The sequence below is a fragment of the Lactuca serriola genome, chromosome 7, assembly GCF_051521515.1.
Source record: "Lactuca serriola cultivar US96UC23 chromosome 7, Lser_US96UC23_V15, whole genome shotgun sequence".
NCBI classification, from domain to species: domain Eukaryota; kingdom Viridiplantae; phylum Streptophyta; class Magnoliopsida; order Asterales; family Asteraceae; genus Lactuca; species Lactuca serriola.
Window position 1 is genome coordinate 9,240,478 of NC_136414.1, and position 15,522 is coordinate 9,255,999.

A 15,522-nucleotide genomic window follows, 5' to 3' on the forward strand; every position below is an offset into this window, starting at 1 on the left:
ATTTGGGTGTTTGAATTTGGTGGGTCGGGCCGGTGGAATAAATTGTCATATTTGTTTTTTGAATAAATTATACGAATCATCTTGTGCAACCAAAATATATTTTCAAATGGACGATGCAAATACTTCTTATATTTTTGATAGTAGTGGCACAAAAAATAGCAGTGACACGAGTTTTTATACACGTTGCATCTTAATAGAAAAAAAAAATTACATAACGGAGCAGAAACAGAGAAGTGATCCAGGACCACTTAAGTTTGTCAATGCGTTCAGTTCTTATTTTCAAAAATTAATTCGGATCGTTTTTTCTCCTCTAATTTTCTCTTATGCTAGATTCAAACCCACAAATCAATGTTAGTATCCCCTGAAGCACTTTCCCCTTTCTTCCCTTGTTTACCCCGAAGCCTTTTTACCTCCCTGTTCGCCCTCGATGAACAAATGGGTGTCACCATAGGATTTTCGTGAAGCTTGGGTGCTAATTACATGCTTCTTCACCACCGACATTGTTTATTGTTTGTCGGAATATGCCTCATGTATATCCGGTTTTGAATCAATGAAGTAGCTAATGATTCTAGAGTCATAGACAAGTGATATACCGAGTGTTATGGGTTTTTAGATTGTTGATTTCCTAATGCATATTCTTCATCAATGAGGTGTGATTTCGCTTGATGGGGTCTCGTCGTGTGTGATTTTGCTTGATTAACAAATTTGAAACCTAGATTAGGAATAAATCGATTTACCCATTTTTGGGGACGGTCTGGAAATTGATTTGGAAAGGACTTGGAAACAATCAATTTGTTCTTAGAATCAAAACCATCTTTAAAGATGGAGGAGTTGAGGAAGAAAGGTTCTGTTTTGGAGGAAAAATAGCAAGACTGACGTCTCTTTCCTGAATTTACATAGAGAAGTGTCTTGGTGGTGAAGATGCCAGATCAAATCGAGAAGTGGAGGATTGTCACGTTTGGTTTTTATTTTTCCATCGAGAAAGAAAAATACGAAGGGTTTATGACTCAGGAGTTCTCAATTCCTTCTGTTTTCATCGGCGCCGACAACGGATCTTGAAAGAAGAAAAAGGCGATATGGTTAACGTGATGGTTGTCTCCGGAAACATTAATCCCCAGAACTTTCTCGTCGCCGGAAAACTCATCTACCGAAAGAGACAATGGAGAAGGAGATAGAAAAAAACAAGCCAAGTGGAGAAATTATTGTCGACTTGGAAAGATTTCAATAATTATTTAAACCACAAACAAAAGGAAATGCCAATTGTGGAATCTCATTATTACAAAGGGCTAAATTGGGATATGATTTTAATATAACAACACATACAAAACTTGTTGCCCGTACGTCTAAAATACATGATAATAAAAACTTTAAACGAGAATGACAAGAGGTGCAAGAAGTCGGTCCTAAGGCCATATATATTTGCCTCTTGCTTTTTCCATGCCACAACAGCTAATGGTGGTTTTAATAAATCTAAGTTTTTTTTTTTTTTTTTTTTCATAATTTTAATTTCTTTTTCTTTTTGAATGAGTTTTCGTGAAACTATATGTTTTGAATGTATAAGATATAAGGTGATTTTGGTACTCCCAAACCACAAGAGATTGCCAATCTGTATGTTCTTATTGTCGTTGAATGCAAAAAGAAATCATCTAATGATCTCTAAGACTTGAAATCTATAGGTTTCTTTTTATTATTTCTAGTTACTAATAAAAACACAAAGAAACTTTAAAAAAACTTATTATAATTACTCAACGACTCTACAAACTCAAATGAAATCTCCTTTTTGGATGCTTGAAATCGCCAATCTCCTTCCTATGTCCTTTAGATTTTCAAAAATCATAAGAAAAAGATGATGTTTTTTTTTAATACCACCTCCTAATTAATATCTTTAAATGTCAAATTTACTCTTTAGTCCCTTCTTTTGAACCAAAAACATATATGATACCCAATTATATTAGTTTTAACATATTAAAGAGAAAATTATATACTAATAACATACTTATAAATTTTCGGCATACCTTAGTAAAAACAAACGGAAGTCGTTAATTTGCGTTTTCAATGGTCATGAAGAAGTTGCATAAAACACAAGTACAAGTGTTAAATTCGCATAATTTAACAGTTTAGGGTTCTTTTTGAAACTTAGCCGAGCACCGTCATTATAGGATTCTTGACTGAAGTGAATGAATGCAAGAAATAGTCAAAATCCTCTAAAAAAACCCCAAGTTAACTATCACCGTTACTGGCCACCGGACGTCACCGTATTCCGCCGTTATTCTACCGTTATCCTTCTCATTCATCGGAGATTCAGAATATTTCGAGGGATTAGCTATACATATTTCCATAGAATTCGATGATCTACGGGCACCCCAGGCGAATTAGGTGATCCGGATCTCTATGTTTGTAATGTCTGATTGTGCTTGATGTTGCTCACAGTGATTAACACCTGATATGATGATTAATTTAGCTATTTCTTCATTATGGAGTATTTTTGGTTTGATTAGGTATTGGCTATAAGAAGATTTCGAGGAGTGGTGAGCTTTCAGTAGAGAGAGAATGGAGAAGTCGAGTACTTTGGACTACATCAACCAGATGTTCCCTACAGGTCAGTTTATCTCACTTTCTCTGGATTCAAGATCAGATCATAGTGAGATACTGTCTTCTTAAAAGTTCCGACAGCAGAGAACTATTGCTTATTGCACACCTAACAATTTTGAATTTTGATTGGATTATACTTTCTTATTAGCGCCCCTTTCATTTTAGCAAGTAGACAGAAAAATTGATGATAATGATGGATGAACTAGATACTTGCCTACTCGGTGGCATGAATTGCACAGTTGAAGAGTAAAGCTGTTTATGTGTCCACATTCAAGCAATGGAAAATGTCAATTTAGACCTTGAGTGCTTGTCCTGCATATGTCTAGGAAAGAGTAATCAGTAATGTACTTAAAAATAGTTAAGACTCCTTTAGGAGTTTAGAAATTATAAAAGTTGAATGCTTCATCATTTTGTAGGCACACCTACACCTAGAAAGCAATGTCTATCATATAAAATTACTTGATGTCCAATTGTACAATAACCCTAAGTCACATATATATGTTGATCTTTATGATGAATCTTCTTTTAGTAAGCTTTTCTCTTAGTTTCACATTATGGAATATTCACTATGCAGAAGCATCTTTAGCGGGTGTGGAGCCACTGATGCAAAAAGTACACAATGAGATACGCGTTGTGGATACAGAAATTCTTGCTGCTGTCCGTCAACAGGTGATTATCTTTATAATATCCCCCCTTCAAATGATTGTGTGATTTGGTAATGTAGTCATTCATTCATTGATTTGAGGGTAACTCAGCACTTTATTGATGAATATTGTTATATCCAGAGTAATTCAGGTACAAAGGCAAAGGAGGATTTGGCTGCAGCTACACGTGCTGTTCAGGTCTGTGTTGAATCTTGTTGTCAATTATGTCTCTTTTATACTAAAATCAATAGACTTTCTTTTTTCCATGAATCAAACTCATTATGTTGCCTCTATTGCTATCATTAATTGCAGGAACTCATGTATAAAGTCAGAGAAATTAAAACCAAAGCTGAACAAAGTGAAACAATGGTTCAAGAAATATGTCGTGACATCAAAAAGCTGGATTTTGCAAAAAAACACATAACAACTACAATCACCGCCCTCCATCGTCTTAATATGCTTGGTCAGTCTTCTTTTTCTTTTTTTTTTGTTCAAAAAATATGTCATGTTTTAAATATTGCATTAAAATATTATCCCTATTTTAACTATGACAGTGTCTGCCATCGAACAACTTCAAGTAATGGCTTCAAAACGACAATATAAAGAGGCTTCTGCACAGTTAGAGGTGTGTAAGATGTTTGTATATTGGTAGTTGTTAACAAGTTAATAACAAAAACATGTATTCAATGAAAGTTATAATATCAAACACATTTAAATTATACAGCTAAGTTAAATTGTTTTCAATGAAGTGGCGTTTAATATACATGATTTTTCGTGTTTTAGGCTGTCAGCCAGTTATGTAGTCATTTTGATGGCTACAGAGATAACCCAAAGATCACTGAGCTAAGAGATAAGTTCAAGAACATCAAACAAATTCTCAAGTCTCATGTGTATTCTGATTTCTCCAGGTGTGTAAATTTGATGTTTTGTTTACAACTTATTTTTATCTTGGCAAGTCTAATTTCCATTTTTACCCTTCTTTCTTTTATCCCAGCTTAGGTACGGGGAAAGAGACAGAGGAAAGCAGTTTGTTGCAGCATTTAACAGATGCTTGTTTAGTTGTTGATGCACTTGAGCCATCAGTTAGGGAAGAGTTAGTGAAGAACTTTTGTGATAGGGAACTTATTTCTTATCAGCAGATATTTGAAGGAGCTGGTTTGTTTCTTATAACTACTTTCCAGATATTAAAAAAAACTTATTTATTTCATTTCTAAAAAGTTGTTGCTTCCTCTCAGAGCTAGCAAAGTTGGATAAAACAGAGAGGAGATATGCTTGGGTGAAACGCCGTTTAAGAACAAATGAGGAGATATGGAAAATCTTTCCAACTTCATGGCATGTTGATTATCTGCTCTGTATCCAGTTCTGTAAATTGACCAGGTTCGTTATATTCCAGTTCCTTTGATTGATTCCATTCCTTTTTTAAAAACATTCTACAAACCAAACGCACCCTTACTACCTTATTTTATACCTGATATGAGATTGAAAAACCACCTTTCATGTTTGAGTTTGAAATGACACAAATCCTGGTAAATACTATTACTTTTCTGGATTAAATTCTCTACCCTACTCATGGGGCTAAATTGGTAATCTTAGGTCACAACTTGAGGACATACTTGAAAACCTGAAAGAGAAGCCAGATGTGGGAACACTACTGATGGTAATTTCTGAAGTAGTATTATTCGACACTTATATTTATATCCTTTTTTAATTTTTTTTTAAAATTTTTGGGGACTTATTCATGTGTGTAGGCATTGCAACGGACAATAGAATTTGAGGAAGAGTTGGCAGAGAAATTTGGTGGTAGTGGTAGTACCAGAAATGTAACAAATGATTTTGAGGAAACAGATAAAGATAAAGCAGAAAGTAATAATAATAATAATAATAATAATCAGATTGTACAAGACATTCGTAAGAAGTATGAGAAAAAGCTTGCTGCACATCAGGATGATGTAAGTGATGCTGATTGCTTATTTAAGTTTATTTATATTTTATATTTATTTTAAAATTCCTGAAATCTTCTGCTTCTGGTTGGGGTAATTCATAACATATGAACCTTCTGTTGTCAGGATAAAGATTTAGCTGTGCCTGGAGCAGGGGTATGTTTTGATCTTTCCAGTTGCAATTTCTTTATATGGCTTACATTTATATGTTTGATTACAGAAAAAAGAAACTCTTTTCTAGATTTGTTTAAGTGGCAGTTTTGTTTCCTCATCAATTGCCCTAGGGTAAAGTGTTGTATAAGAAAAGACTGCTTTTTTTTTTTTGGACTGAATGCAGTCTAAATATATAAAAAGACCATTTTACCCTTCTGTCTAGAAGTGATTGTTTAATTAACAACCATTATAGATTGAACTGTAAATGACTTGTTTTTCATTTTTGTCTTTATTTCATACCACGTGACTACGTGAATGTCCTCAACAATAATTTTAGATCCTAATAACTTGTTTCTATTTATTATCTTTAATAACAAGATAGATGATATTTGTAAAAGAAAAAAAAAAGAGAGTATAGACAAAAGGAGGTCTTAATGGATAAAGACACCCTATTCTCACTTAACCCATTAAGCCTATCTGTTTATATTAAGTCAAAAAGAAATAACAGTATATATATGTCCAGATTAAGTTTTGTTCCCATTAACTGAAAAACAAACAGCACATAAGACATCTATCCTTATTCTAGTGCGAATTATATAACCCATGATTATAATCTCCCTCTAAATATGTAGGCTAAGCACTAGGGTTTAAACTGTATTTTATGCAATATATATTGTTCTAATTAGAATTTGATGGCAAGTATGATTTTGTTTCCATTGTTATGTTATGGCAGTTTAATTTTCGTGGAATCATATCATCTTGCTTTGAACCACACCTGATGGTATATGTGGATTTTGAAGAGAAGACTCTTATGGACAATTTGGAGAAGCTTGTTCAGGTTTTCATCAGCCTTTATGTCAAATGACTTTTTTGTCCTTGACTCTTATTTCCATATATTATATGCATATATCTTTGATATTACAGGAAGAAACATGGGATATGGATGATGGAGGTCAGACCAATATTTTATCCAGTAGCATGCAGGTAACTTTTTCTAGCCAAACAGCTGGAAAATATTTACCAAAACAAAAATAAAATCATACTTTGTGACATTTCCCACAATAAAGAATGTCTTCTATTACTTAACTTAATACATTTTTTTTTTTTGTTCTTTCTTTCTATAAAAGGTATTTTTGATTATCAGAAGGAGCTTGAAAAGGTGCTCAGCCTTGACTAAGAACCAAACTCTGCTAAACTTGTTCAAGGTTAGTTTTGGAATAAATTATTTGTATGTTCTCGTTCTTAATACATTGTCTACTACTACAATTGAGTAGACTTTTAATAAGGTGAGTACTCCCATTGATTTGTTTATTATATCATCCTACTCTTTTTTTTTCAACTACAAGTTACAACAGCATTGTACTTTGAAAAACCTACCCCCATATAGAAAGCAATTTTCACTACTATAATGGGGTAGACTTTTCAAAGTATAATGCCCTGATAACTATAATATATAAACAGATTTTTCAAAGCGCAGTAGCTTGATAAGAAAAGTTGCTGAAAGTAGAATGGTGTAATAGAAAAAAGTGAAAGTAGGATGGTATTATTTATGATTGATTGGTTGATTTGGGTGATAGGTGTTTCAAAGGGTTCTAAAAGCTTATGCTACAAAGCTATTCATGAAGTTGCCTAAAGGTGGCACAGGGATTGTTGCAGCTGCCACTGGGATGGATGGACATATTAAGGTATCTTCCACTTTACTTTCTCACCTTATTTTTACTATTTTTGTTTTTATTTTATTAATCCTAATGTAGTGTGAATCTTATTAATGCAGACATCTGATAAAGACGAGAGGATGATATGTTATATTGTGAATACAGCAGAATATTGCCATAAAACGGTTAGCCTTGGCCTTCACCTATCAGTATCATGTTGTGTTTATGTATTTGTTATGTGACAGTTTAAAAATAATAAAGATACATTTGGTTTTTAGGTTTATTAGAAAACCTTTCCTGTGTTAAAAAGAGTTGGTTTATTTTTTAAGTTGATTGGTTTTACAGGCTGGTGAGTTGGCTGAGAATGTCTCCAAAATCATAGATCCCCAATTGGCTGATGGTGTAGACATGTCAGAAGTGGAGGTAAATAAATAAATAAATATATATATATATATATATATATATATCCTATTATTTGTCTTATAATTTTATATGTACGTACGTACAGGATGAATACTCAGCAGTTATAACAAAAGCATTAGTAACATTGGTGAATGGGTTGGAAACCAAATTTGACATTGAAATGGTTGCAATGACCACACGTGTCCCATGGGCTACACTCGAAAGTGTGGGTGACCAATCAGAGTAAGATTAGATGATTATATACATATCAATTGAAACTATGATTACTTACATACTTACTTACTTTACTACATACAAACATACAATACAGGTATGTGAATAACATAAAAATGATCCTTAATGGTAGCATCCCTGTACTTGGAACCCTTCTTTCTCCAGTTTACTTTCAGTTCTTTTTAGACAAGGTCAGTCTTCCTTCCTTCCTACCTACTGTTTATAATTTATAATTTATAATTTAGGTGTATTCATATTATTGTTTTTGTGCTTCATTGTGCAGCTTGCTTCGTCCCTGGGCCCACGCTTCTATCTCAACATCTTCAAATGCAAGCAGATCTCAGAGACTGGAGCTCAACAAGTACATTGTTCTTTCTTCCTTTTATGTATTTTTAAAAAAAAAAAAAAGAAATGTACAATAGCTAGCAGCTTACAATTTGACATGTTTTTACTTTTTTTTTTTTTTTTTGCAGATGTTGTTAGATACTCAGGCTGTAAAGACGATACTTTTAGATATTCCATCCCTTGGAAAACAGGTAATAATCGTTTCTTTTCTTCATAACAACCTACTCTACTTTCATCATTTTTTTTAACCATTCATTTTGTCTGCTCTAGTGATTACTGATTAGGTAGGAAAAACACTTTCCCAGTTACCTCAACCTGGTTTTGGCCTTCACCACTGTATCAATTAAGCCATATCGACCTGACTAATGATTAAACTGGTTTATATTTTTAAAAAACCCGTTTTTCCTGGTTACATGGTTTGATATTTTGATATCAGTTTAAAGTACAGAAAAACACAACCTACTTTCGCAATTTTATCAATTAGGCCACTTATGATTTTGATATTACTATTACTATTAATCTATTATTATTATTATTAGAGTAAAAGTAAATTACATTTTTGGTCCCTAAGTACAGCTATTTTTTGCAATTTTGGTTCCAAGTAAAACTATTATTTTTGGTTCCTAAGTATAGCTATTATTTGCAATTTTGGTCCTTACTTGAGGTTCTTGTAATGTTTTTGGCCCTGTTTCGTTCAAGTGAAACTACTATTCTTGCTTCCTGAGTATACTAGCTGATTATTGCAATTTTGGTCCCAAAAATATTGTCATTGTACTTGGAACAGGGACCAAAACGTCACAAAAACCTGAAATAAGAACCAAAATTGAAAGAGATTTTTTTTGGACAAAAAAAATCAGCTCTATTAAGAGGGGCTGAAACTGTAATTTACTCTCTCTGATCATTAATACAGATGAGAAAAACACAATTTACCTTTGGACTGAAACTGTAATTTCACATTTCAGTTATTGAGTTTTTGCTTTGTCAAATTGTATATATTTGCAACAACATACATACATTAATCATGTCAGTCAAACTTTTATTTTATTAAAAATTGATTGGTTTGAATTTGATTAAAAACTTAATCTGAAGCAACAGGCATCAGGAGCTGCTGCTGGTTACTCCAAATTTGTGAGTCGTGAGATGAGCAAAGCCGAAGCACTTTTAAAGGTGAATTGAATTTAAATAATGCAGAACCAACCATTTTTTTAATGAGAATATGTTGAGTTATGAGTTATTTTGTATTGTAGGTTATTCTGTCCCCGGTTGACTCGGTGGCAGATACATACAGCGCACTACTACCCGAGGGAACCCACTCTGAGTTTCAGCGAATCCTAGACCTCAAGGTTACCTTCTACTTCTACTACTTCGTAATCAAATTATATGTGTCACATCACATCATGTGTTTCTTTTTCTTTTCCTATTAACTCATGATGTCTGTAGACATTACAATTACATGATGTTTAAAAAATATTTCTTGGAAAAATAAAAAGAAAATATAAACCAAAGAAAATTTGTAAAAGTAATTAAATTAGGACTTAACGAGGAAAGCCTTCAGCTAAGTGGTTCTTTCTTCAGTAAGTTAAAGAAAAAACAACGCACATATTAATATATATAATATAGCTTTACCAGATTAAGTCATGAATTTCATGAAGTCCATGTCATGTAGTAAAAAAGAAACTGTATTTGAGACATTTAATTTAATCTTACAGGGGCTGAAAAAAGCAGACCAACAAACAATATTAGAAGATTTCAGCAAACGTGGGTCCGGGATCCCAATCGCCACGTCAGCAGTCCAGGTGGTCCCCGCCACAGGTGCAGGTGCAGCAGGTCCTCCTCCTCCTCCTCCAGTGGCAGTGGCGGTGGTGGGTCAGCAAGGTGGTGGTTCTTCTTATGGTGCAGCAATGATATCAAGAGAAGATGTGCTGACAAGAGCAGCAGCACTGGGTAGAGGTGCTGCCACTACTGGTTTTAAACGCTTCCTTGCTCTCACTGAAGCCGCAAAAGACCGAACCGATGGTCCTTTCAGAAAACTCTTCAATGCATGACCACTCACCATATCATAAACCTTTCGACTCCATGCTTGTATTTTCTACCATATCATAACAATCAAATGACCTGTATTTTTTCTAAATTACTATTTTTAACATGATAATCAAAACTTACTTTTATTTTTTATGTGTGGACTGGACTTTTTGTTAGGTTATATAAAATTTACTACATTTGGGTATATGTTTTCATACAAGATATGAGATATACTTTGCTTAAACAACGTTTTATGATTATTTTTGTTAGATTAACTTTTTTTTCACTTACAATTTAATTAAAATTGAATGAAGATCTTTACAGTTATTACAACAATCATCCCAAAATAACCCTTTCTTTTTTGGAACCTATGCCTGTTTCTATGTCTATTGTCAATATAACCTCTATATGTTTCACTGGTCTATTCGTCTCCACGTAAAACTAATATATATATATATATATATATATATATATATATATATATATATATATAATACACACACGCACACTGTATTTGTACACTTGTTAAAAAAACGTCTCAATAAAATAAACAAAGCATGATCCATGGATGCAATGATTAAAAAAAATAAATGCTAAAACTGAAGTAAAATGATCATATTACATGTGAAGATTATATCCTATCATGTTTACATAAATACTTTGGACAAATCGAATGAGAATGAACCTAGGGGGAATTTTTCTAATTTCCTAAAATAAAAATGCATGTTACTTTTGAAGCACACTATATAACATGACCATTGTTGATCTTCCTCAAAGTGTTGACATATGTATAACTAGAAAATGAAACAAAAAACTTTCGAAACGTGAAAATACTCACTGGTATTAAACATCTAATAAATCCAATATCAACTTTGGAAATTTGACATCAAAAGTCAGAATGTTTTATAATTAATTTTTATTTTTTTTTTAAATATATGTTGAACTACACTACACAAATCGATCTTATACTCCGCTCGACATGAATTGGACTAAGACAGGAACCAATGTTAATGGATAGGGACTCTTTTTCGATCTCTTGTATGTGTAAAAGATATTAATGTCCTCCTCATCCTCATCATTAAAAATAGCTCTAAAAAGCTTGTCCAGTCCCGTCATGCCACGTGTAACAAATGCGGCCAAGGCTGTATGGGACTGGGTGAGCTTTCTATAGGCTATTTTCGATAATGATTGACGAGGGCATTTTCGTCTTTTATATAGACAAGAGATAGAGAGTGAGTCCATGACCTACCTGTTCCACCTTTTTGGGTGGGACAAAAAAAACTATATTTATTAATTTTATCTATAATAAAGTTATTGAAAAACTCTTTTAAGTTTAAAAAAATCGGTTTAATTAGATTTTAGTTTGTTCTAACAGTCTGCAGATGTTAAAAAACAATCTTCTTCTTTCAAGTTACAACGTTTGGTCTACCTCTTCTACTATATACGTCTGTAAATATGATCAAGAGACTGCTGATATTTTGTATAAAAAAACAAACAACAAATGGTCTTGTAAATCATTAAAAGGGAAGTCTTCCTTGAAATGAACCAACTTCAAGTTGGCCCATTTATGCGATCATTGACCCAAGAAAACGTGATATCGTAATTGCCCTCAATATAACTTTTTTCAAATATTCACTAATGCCCTCCTACTTTTTATTTTTGTAAATTCACATTTTGTATCTTTTTAATAAAGAAATGGCACAATAATATTTTTTTAGGTTAACTAGGTAATTCTTTTGTTTTTTTTATCATGTATATATTTTCTTTGTTAAATTTTCCATTTCCATTTAACTTCTTTACTTCAGAAAAATACAATGTTAAATAGATATATAGGGTAATCAAAGACATTCACAGATGTCTACATGAGATAAATAAATTATAAAACATACAATGTTTCCTAGTCCTAACACAAAATAAAGGAAAAAGGCACTTGCTAACAAAAAAGAATTATTTGTACAAATAGACATTTAGATTAATGTCTTCTAATCTAACACAAAATAAACTTAACCATTGGTAAAATGTCTCCTAACACAAAGTAAAGAAAAACACAATTGCGAACAAAATTCAAATTTACAAACAACAAAAAGAGTGCAAAATTAAATTTACATAAAAACTTACAAATATATATTTTTAAAAGATACGGTGAATGGCGATATTTGAGGCAAAAATCTTGTTGTTGCAAGTAATTTTCCATGATTTTAGGATGATTGATATTTCTTATAAATAAATTTTGAATATATCATGATTCATAAATAAATAAGGCACGTTAGTGATAAGCATAAGTAATTAATAAGAAATTGTCATGGTTTTTCAGTAACTAATTCAAGAAGAAATATATTTTTCACTTAGCAACAATGATGGTCAACTTTAGCAACCTAACATTTAGGACTAGATCTACAAAACATGCCATGACATCTCACAAACGTATGCTCAAGGACCATAACCATAACATAACCAAAACCCAAGGGGCATAATCATCAATTCATTCGTTTTTGTAACCTTCAACGGCTGTTTCTTCGAGTTATGATACCCTCACAAACCAATATAAATACCTCTAAAGTCTAGAGTGCATACACCTTCCAAACATTATATTATATACCAATATAAAGGCTAAAAAAATGGAAGAAAAAAAGCCTTTATTTATGTTTGGTTTCAAGAGGTTACAAGGGAAGAACCGAAAGGGAATATGGAAGAGATTGGGATTGGGGAACCATGGGCTTCGATGGAAGACCAAGTTCAATGTGCATCGATGGTTTGTTGATCGGTTTCTCTTCAAGATTCTTTCGGGTGTAGAAGCAGTTGTTTTGGTATCCACACTTTGTTTCTTCTACCTTTGTTGTGGTTGCCATATCTGAATTGTTAAGCAAGCACATGTGATCGACTTAATTGATTCGATACTGATATACTAATATTGATTGAGGAAAGGATGAACTGTATCCATGACAGGTTTCACGATGCACAAGACTAAATGATTATGGTTTTTGAGGAACCAGAAGTATTACCTTCTTATTTATTTATTCTATTTGGAAATATACATGTATAGATCGGAAAAAGATTCAATTTGTTTTTTTTTTTTTTTTCTTGCGCCTTCTTTGATGTTACAATGTTGAATATAGTAAAGATATTTGATTATTTTCTCAGTTTAGTGGCTAAACGATACCATTATCTTTATCAAGTAAAACTTACGTTTATAGTTTTGTTTTACTAATGGTCCAATGGTTATGTTTATTCTCACATTTTTCAGCATTTTGCACAGTCAACCAAGTATTCTTGTAATATTTACGTTTGAGTCTTTCAATAAGTTTAAGATGTGAGAATACGACTTCAAGAGCCCAAAGGAATCCAAAGAGAAGAAAGTCAATAGGAAAGTTTAAAGTTTAAATGGCCTTTATGATTGAATTTATGATTTTCTTAGGTTATGAAATTAAGATATTTCGTTTAACAAAATAGATATCTTCCAATCGATTGTGAATGGCAATACATTCGAATTAACGGTGCTCAAAACTTCTAGTAGCTTTTGTCCCACTACTTGGCATTTAAGTAATCAATTTTTTTAGTGGCTGTTACTTTATTTCAATTAAGTTTAATTGGTCAATGATTGCATATAAACAAGTAGGGATTATAATTTTCTTATTTTTGGCTGTTTCTTTAGATCATCTCCAAGGCTACCACTATAAATTACACAATTTTTGTGTAAAAATCTCACAAAAAGGATTTTTAATTCCAATCACACACCGAAAAATAATACTAAAAACATATTTTAATATTATAATTATAAAATAATATTTTCTTTAATATTATATGATTTCATTTAACTTAATTATTATAATATGTAAATTACTAATTATAATAGTATTAATTGATGGGGATTCTCATATATCATGTTATGCTTGTTAAAGCTTAAATTTTAAATATATATATATATATATATATATATATATATATATATATATATATATATATATATTTAAGTTTGTAATATAATGAAATCATAATGTATTAATTATTTGATTTTGCTAAATTATTAAAATTATAAATATATAACGAACGAGTATTTAATATAGTATCTCGGTTAGTTCCAAAACAAATGAATAATAAAATTAATGATTTCTTATTATTACAAAAAGGATAAAAGTGAATATACGTAATATTATAATATGTATAGATTGTTTAGCGTTGATGAATAGTTTCACACCATTTTGCTGTCTTACCGTAGCATTACACCACATTGTCGGCCATTATATAGGTCCATTGGAGGAAATTGGGCCTGCAAAACACAAGTTTGCAAGTCCATTAGAGTTGCTCTTAAGCAAATTTTTCCTAGGTTTTGTACCAATTCTTTTTTTGCTTTTCCCTTATTTCTTCCAATAAATCTTAAATATTACTAAAAGAAAAACCTTATGACATCATCTTAAATAATCTGGATCATTGATTGTATTTTAATCTTATTTTTTCACCATTAGATCAAATTGCTGACATCATCTTCCCCATATGGAATGTATTTAATTCCAATAAATGTTTTCCAATCATGAATCAATAACTTACATTCGTTGAAATGGAATGTATTTAATTCCAATAAAAGTTTTCCATATTTTACATCTTGAATTTTCAGTTATGAAGATTTTAACATGGTCAATTTTAAAAATATATTACTAACAAATCATTTCAATCAAAGCCTTAATATCAACCATTAATATAAATCCGTTTATATTAGTAAACCATTAATATAAAATCTTTTTTTATTAGGAAATCATTAATACCGAAAATTCATATTCAAATTATTACATACATATACGATTCATCATTGAATCCGCGACTCACATTTATTTTCAATCGTTTCTTTTCTTCAAACCTTCTCTTACAACATCGTTAATATTGCTTATAACTTCCATCATCATTCTCTGCTATAAACATTCGCTCTTGTGCGCTAGAAGGTCGGTACATTCTTTCGTTTTTTATATTTTTTTCGATTATTTTTTGTTCCTATATCAAATGTATGTATTCATATATTTCGATTTTCTTTGTCACAAATTACATGAAATCAGTTAACTACTTTTCTGAAACTTTTCAAATAAACATGAAAAGATATTATGTACCTTTAACAAAACAAAAATTAACTATCTTGGGAACTGACATTAATTACGAAAATATTACTTTTATATATTACAGATGATTATGATTTTTTTTTTAATTTTTATGTCATAAGAATCCGGTTAATTTTGGCATGATTTTAAAATATCATTGAAATTATTATGTTTTTGTATATATCATATCAACCTACTTTTTTTATCTTTGTATAGTAACAATGAAATTTATTAATTTACACAACAAATATAGATATTTCAAATTTTGTAATATTATTATACCTTACAAAATACAACTCCCTCCAAAATAAATTTCCGTCAGTAATTTCATCCATAATTTCAACAAATTTAAATTTGTATTTTCTTTATATAAATTTTTTTTAATGATCCTGATTTTTTTTTCTCCAAAAGTATATCAAACATTTACGACTTAAATAATGCTTCCCTGTTA

The 15,522-nt window shown here is 31.3% G+C and overlaps 2 protein-coding genes across 4 annotated transcripts; both read left to right on the top strand.

The window, feature by feature from the left end:
* Positions 1-2,177: 2,177 nt before the first annotated feature.
* On the top strand, positions 2,178-10,140 carry LOC145061349 (vacuolar protein sorting-associated protein 53 A-like). 3 transcript variants are annotated; one of them, XM_079008792.1, is made up of 25 exons: positions 2,178-2,376; positions 2,481-2,599; positions 3,167-3,261; positions 3,378-3,434; positions 3,549-3,699; positions 3,791-3,861; positions 4,020-4,144; positions 4,231-4,391; positions 4,472-4,613; positions 4,830-4,893; positions 4,985-5,185; positions 5,303-5,332; positions 6,063-6,167; positions 6,254-6,313; positions 6,457-6,534; positions 6,907-7,014; positions 7,104-7,169; positions 7,330-7,407; positions 7,493-7,629; positions 7,718-7,811; positions 7,904-7,981; positions 8,094-8,156; positions 9,055-9,132; positions 9,213-9,308; positions 9,675-10,140. In XM_079008792.1, exons 2-25 carry the CDS (start codon positions 2,551-2,553, stop codon positions 10,008-10,010), a joined length of 2,523 nt encoding a protein of 840 aa, XP_078864918.1. In that variant the 5' UTR covers positions 2,178-2,376; positions 2,481-2,550; the 3' UTR covers positions 10,011-10,140. The 3 variants fall into 3 exon arrangements, with proteins under 3 accessions (XP_078864918.1, XP_078864917.1, XP_078864919.1); XM_079008791.1 differs by having other exon boundaries at positions 2,179-2,376; positions 2,499-2,599; XM_079008793.1 differs by having other exon boundaries at positions 2,179-2,376; positions 2,499-2,599; positions 9,061-9,132.
* Positions 10,141-12,582: 2,442 nt separating this feature from the next.
* On the top strand, positions 12,583-13,142 carry LOC145063122 (uncharacterized). The gene has a single exon (XM_079010715.1). The coding sequence runs from the start codon at positions 12,606-12,608 to the stop codon at positions 12,840-12,842; it is 237 nt and encodes a 78-aa protein (XP_078866841.1). The 5' UTR covers positions 12,583-12,605; the 3' UTR covers positions 12,843-13,142.
* Positions 13,143-15,522: the final 2,380 nt, after the last annotated feature.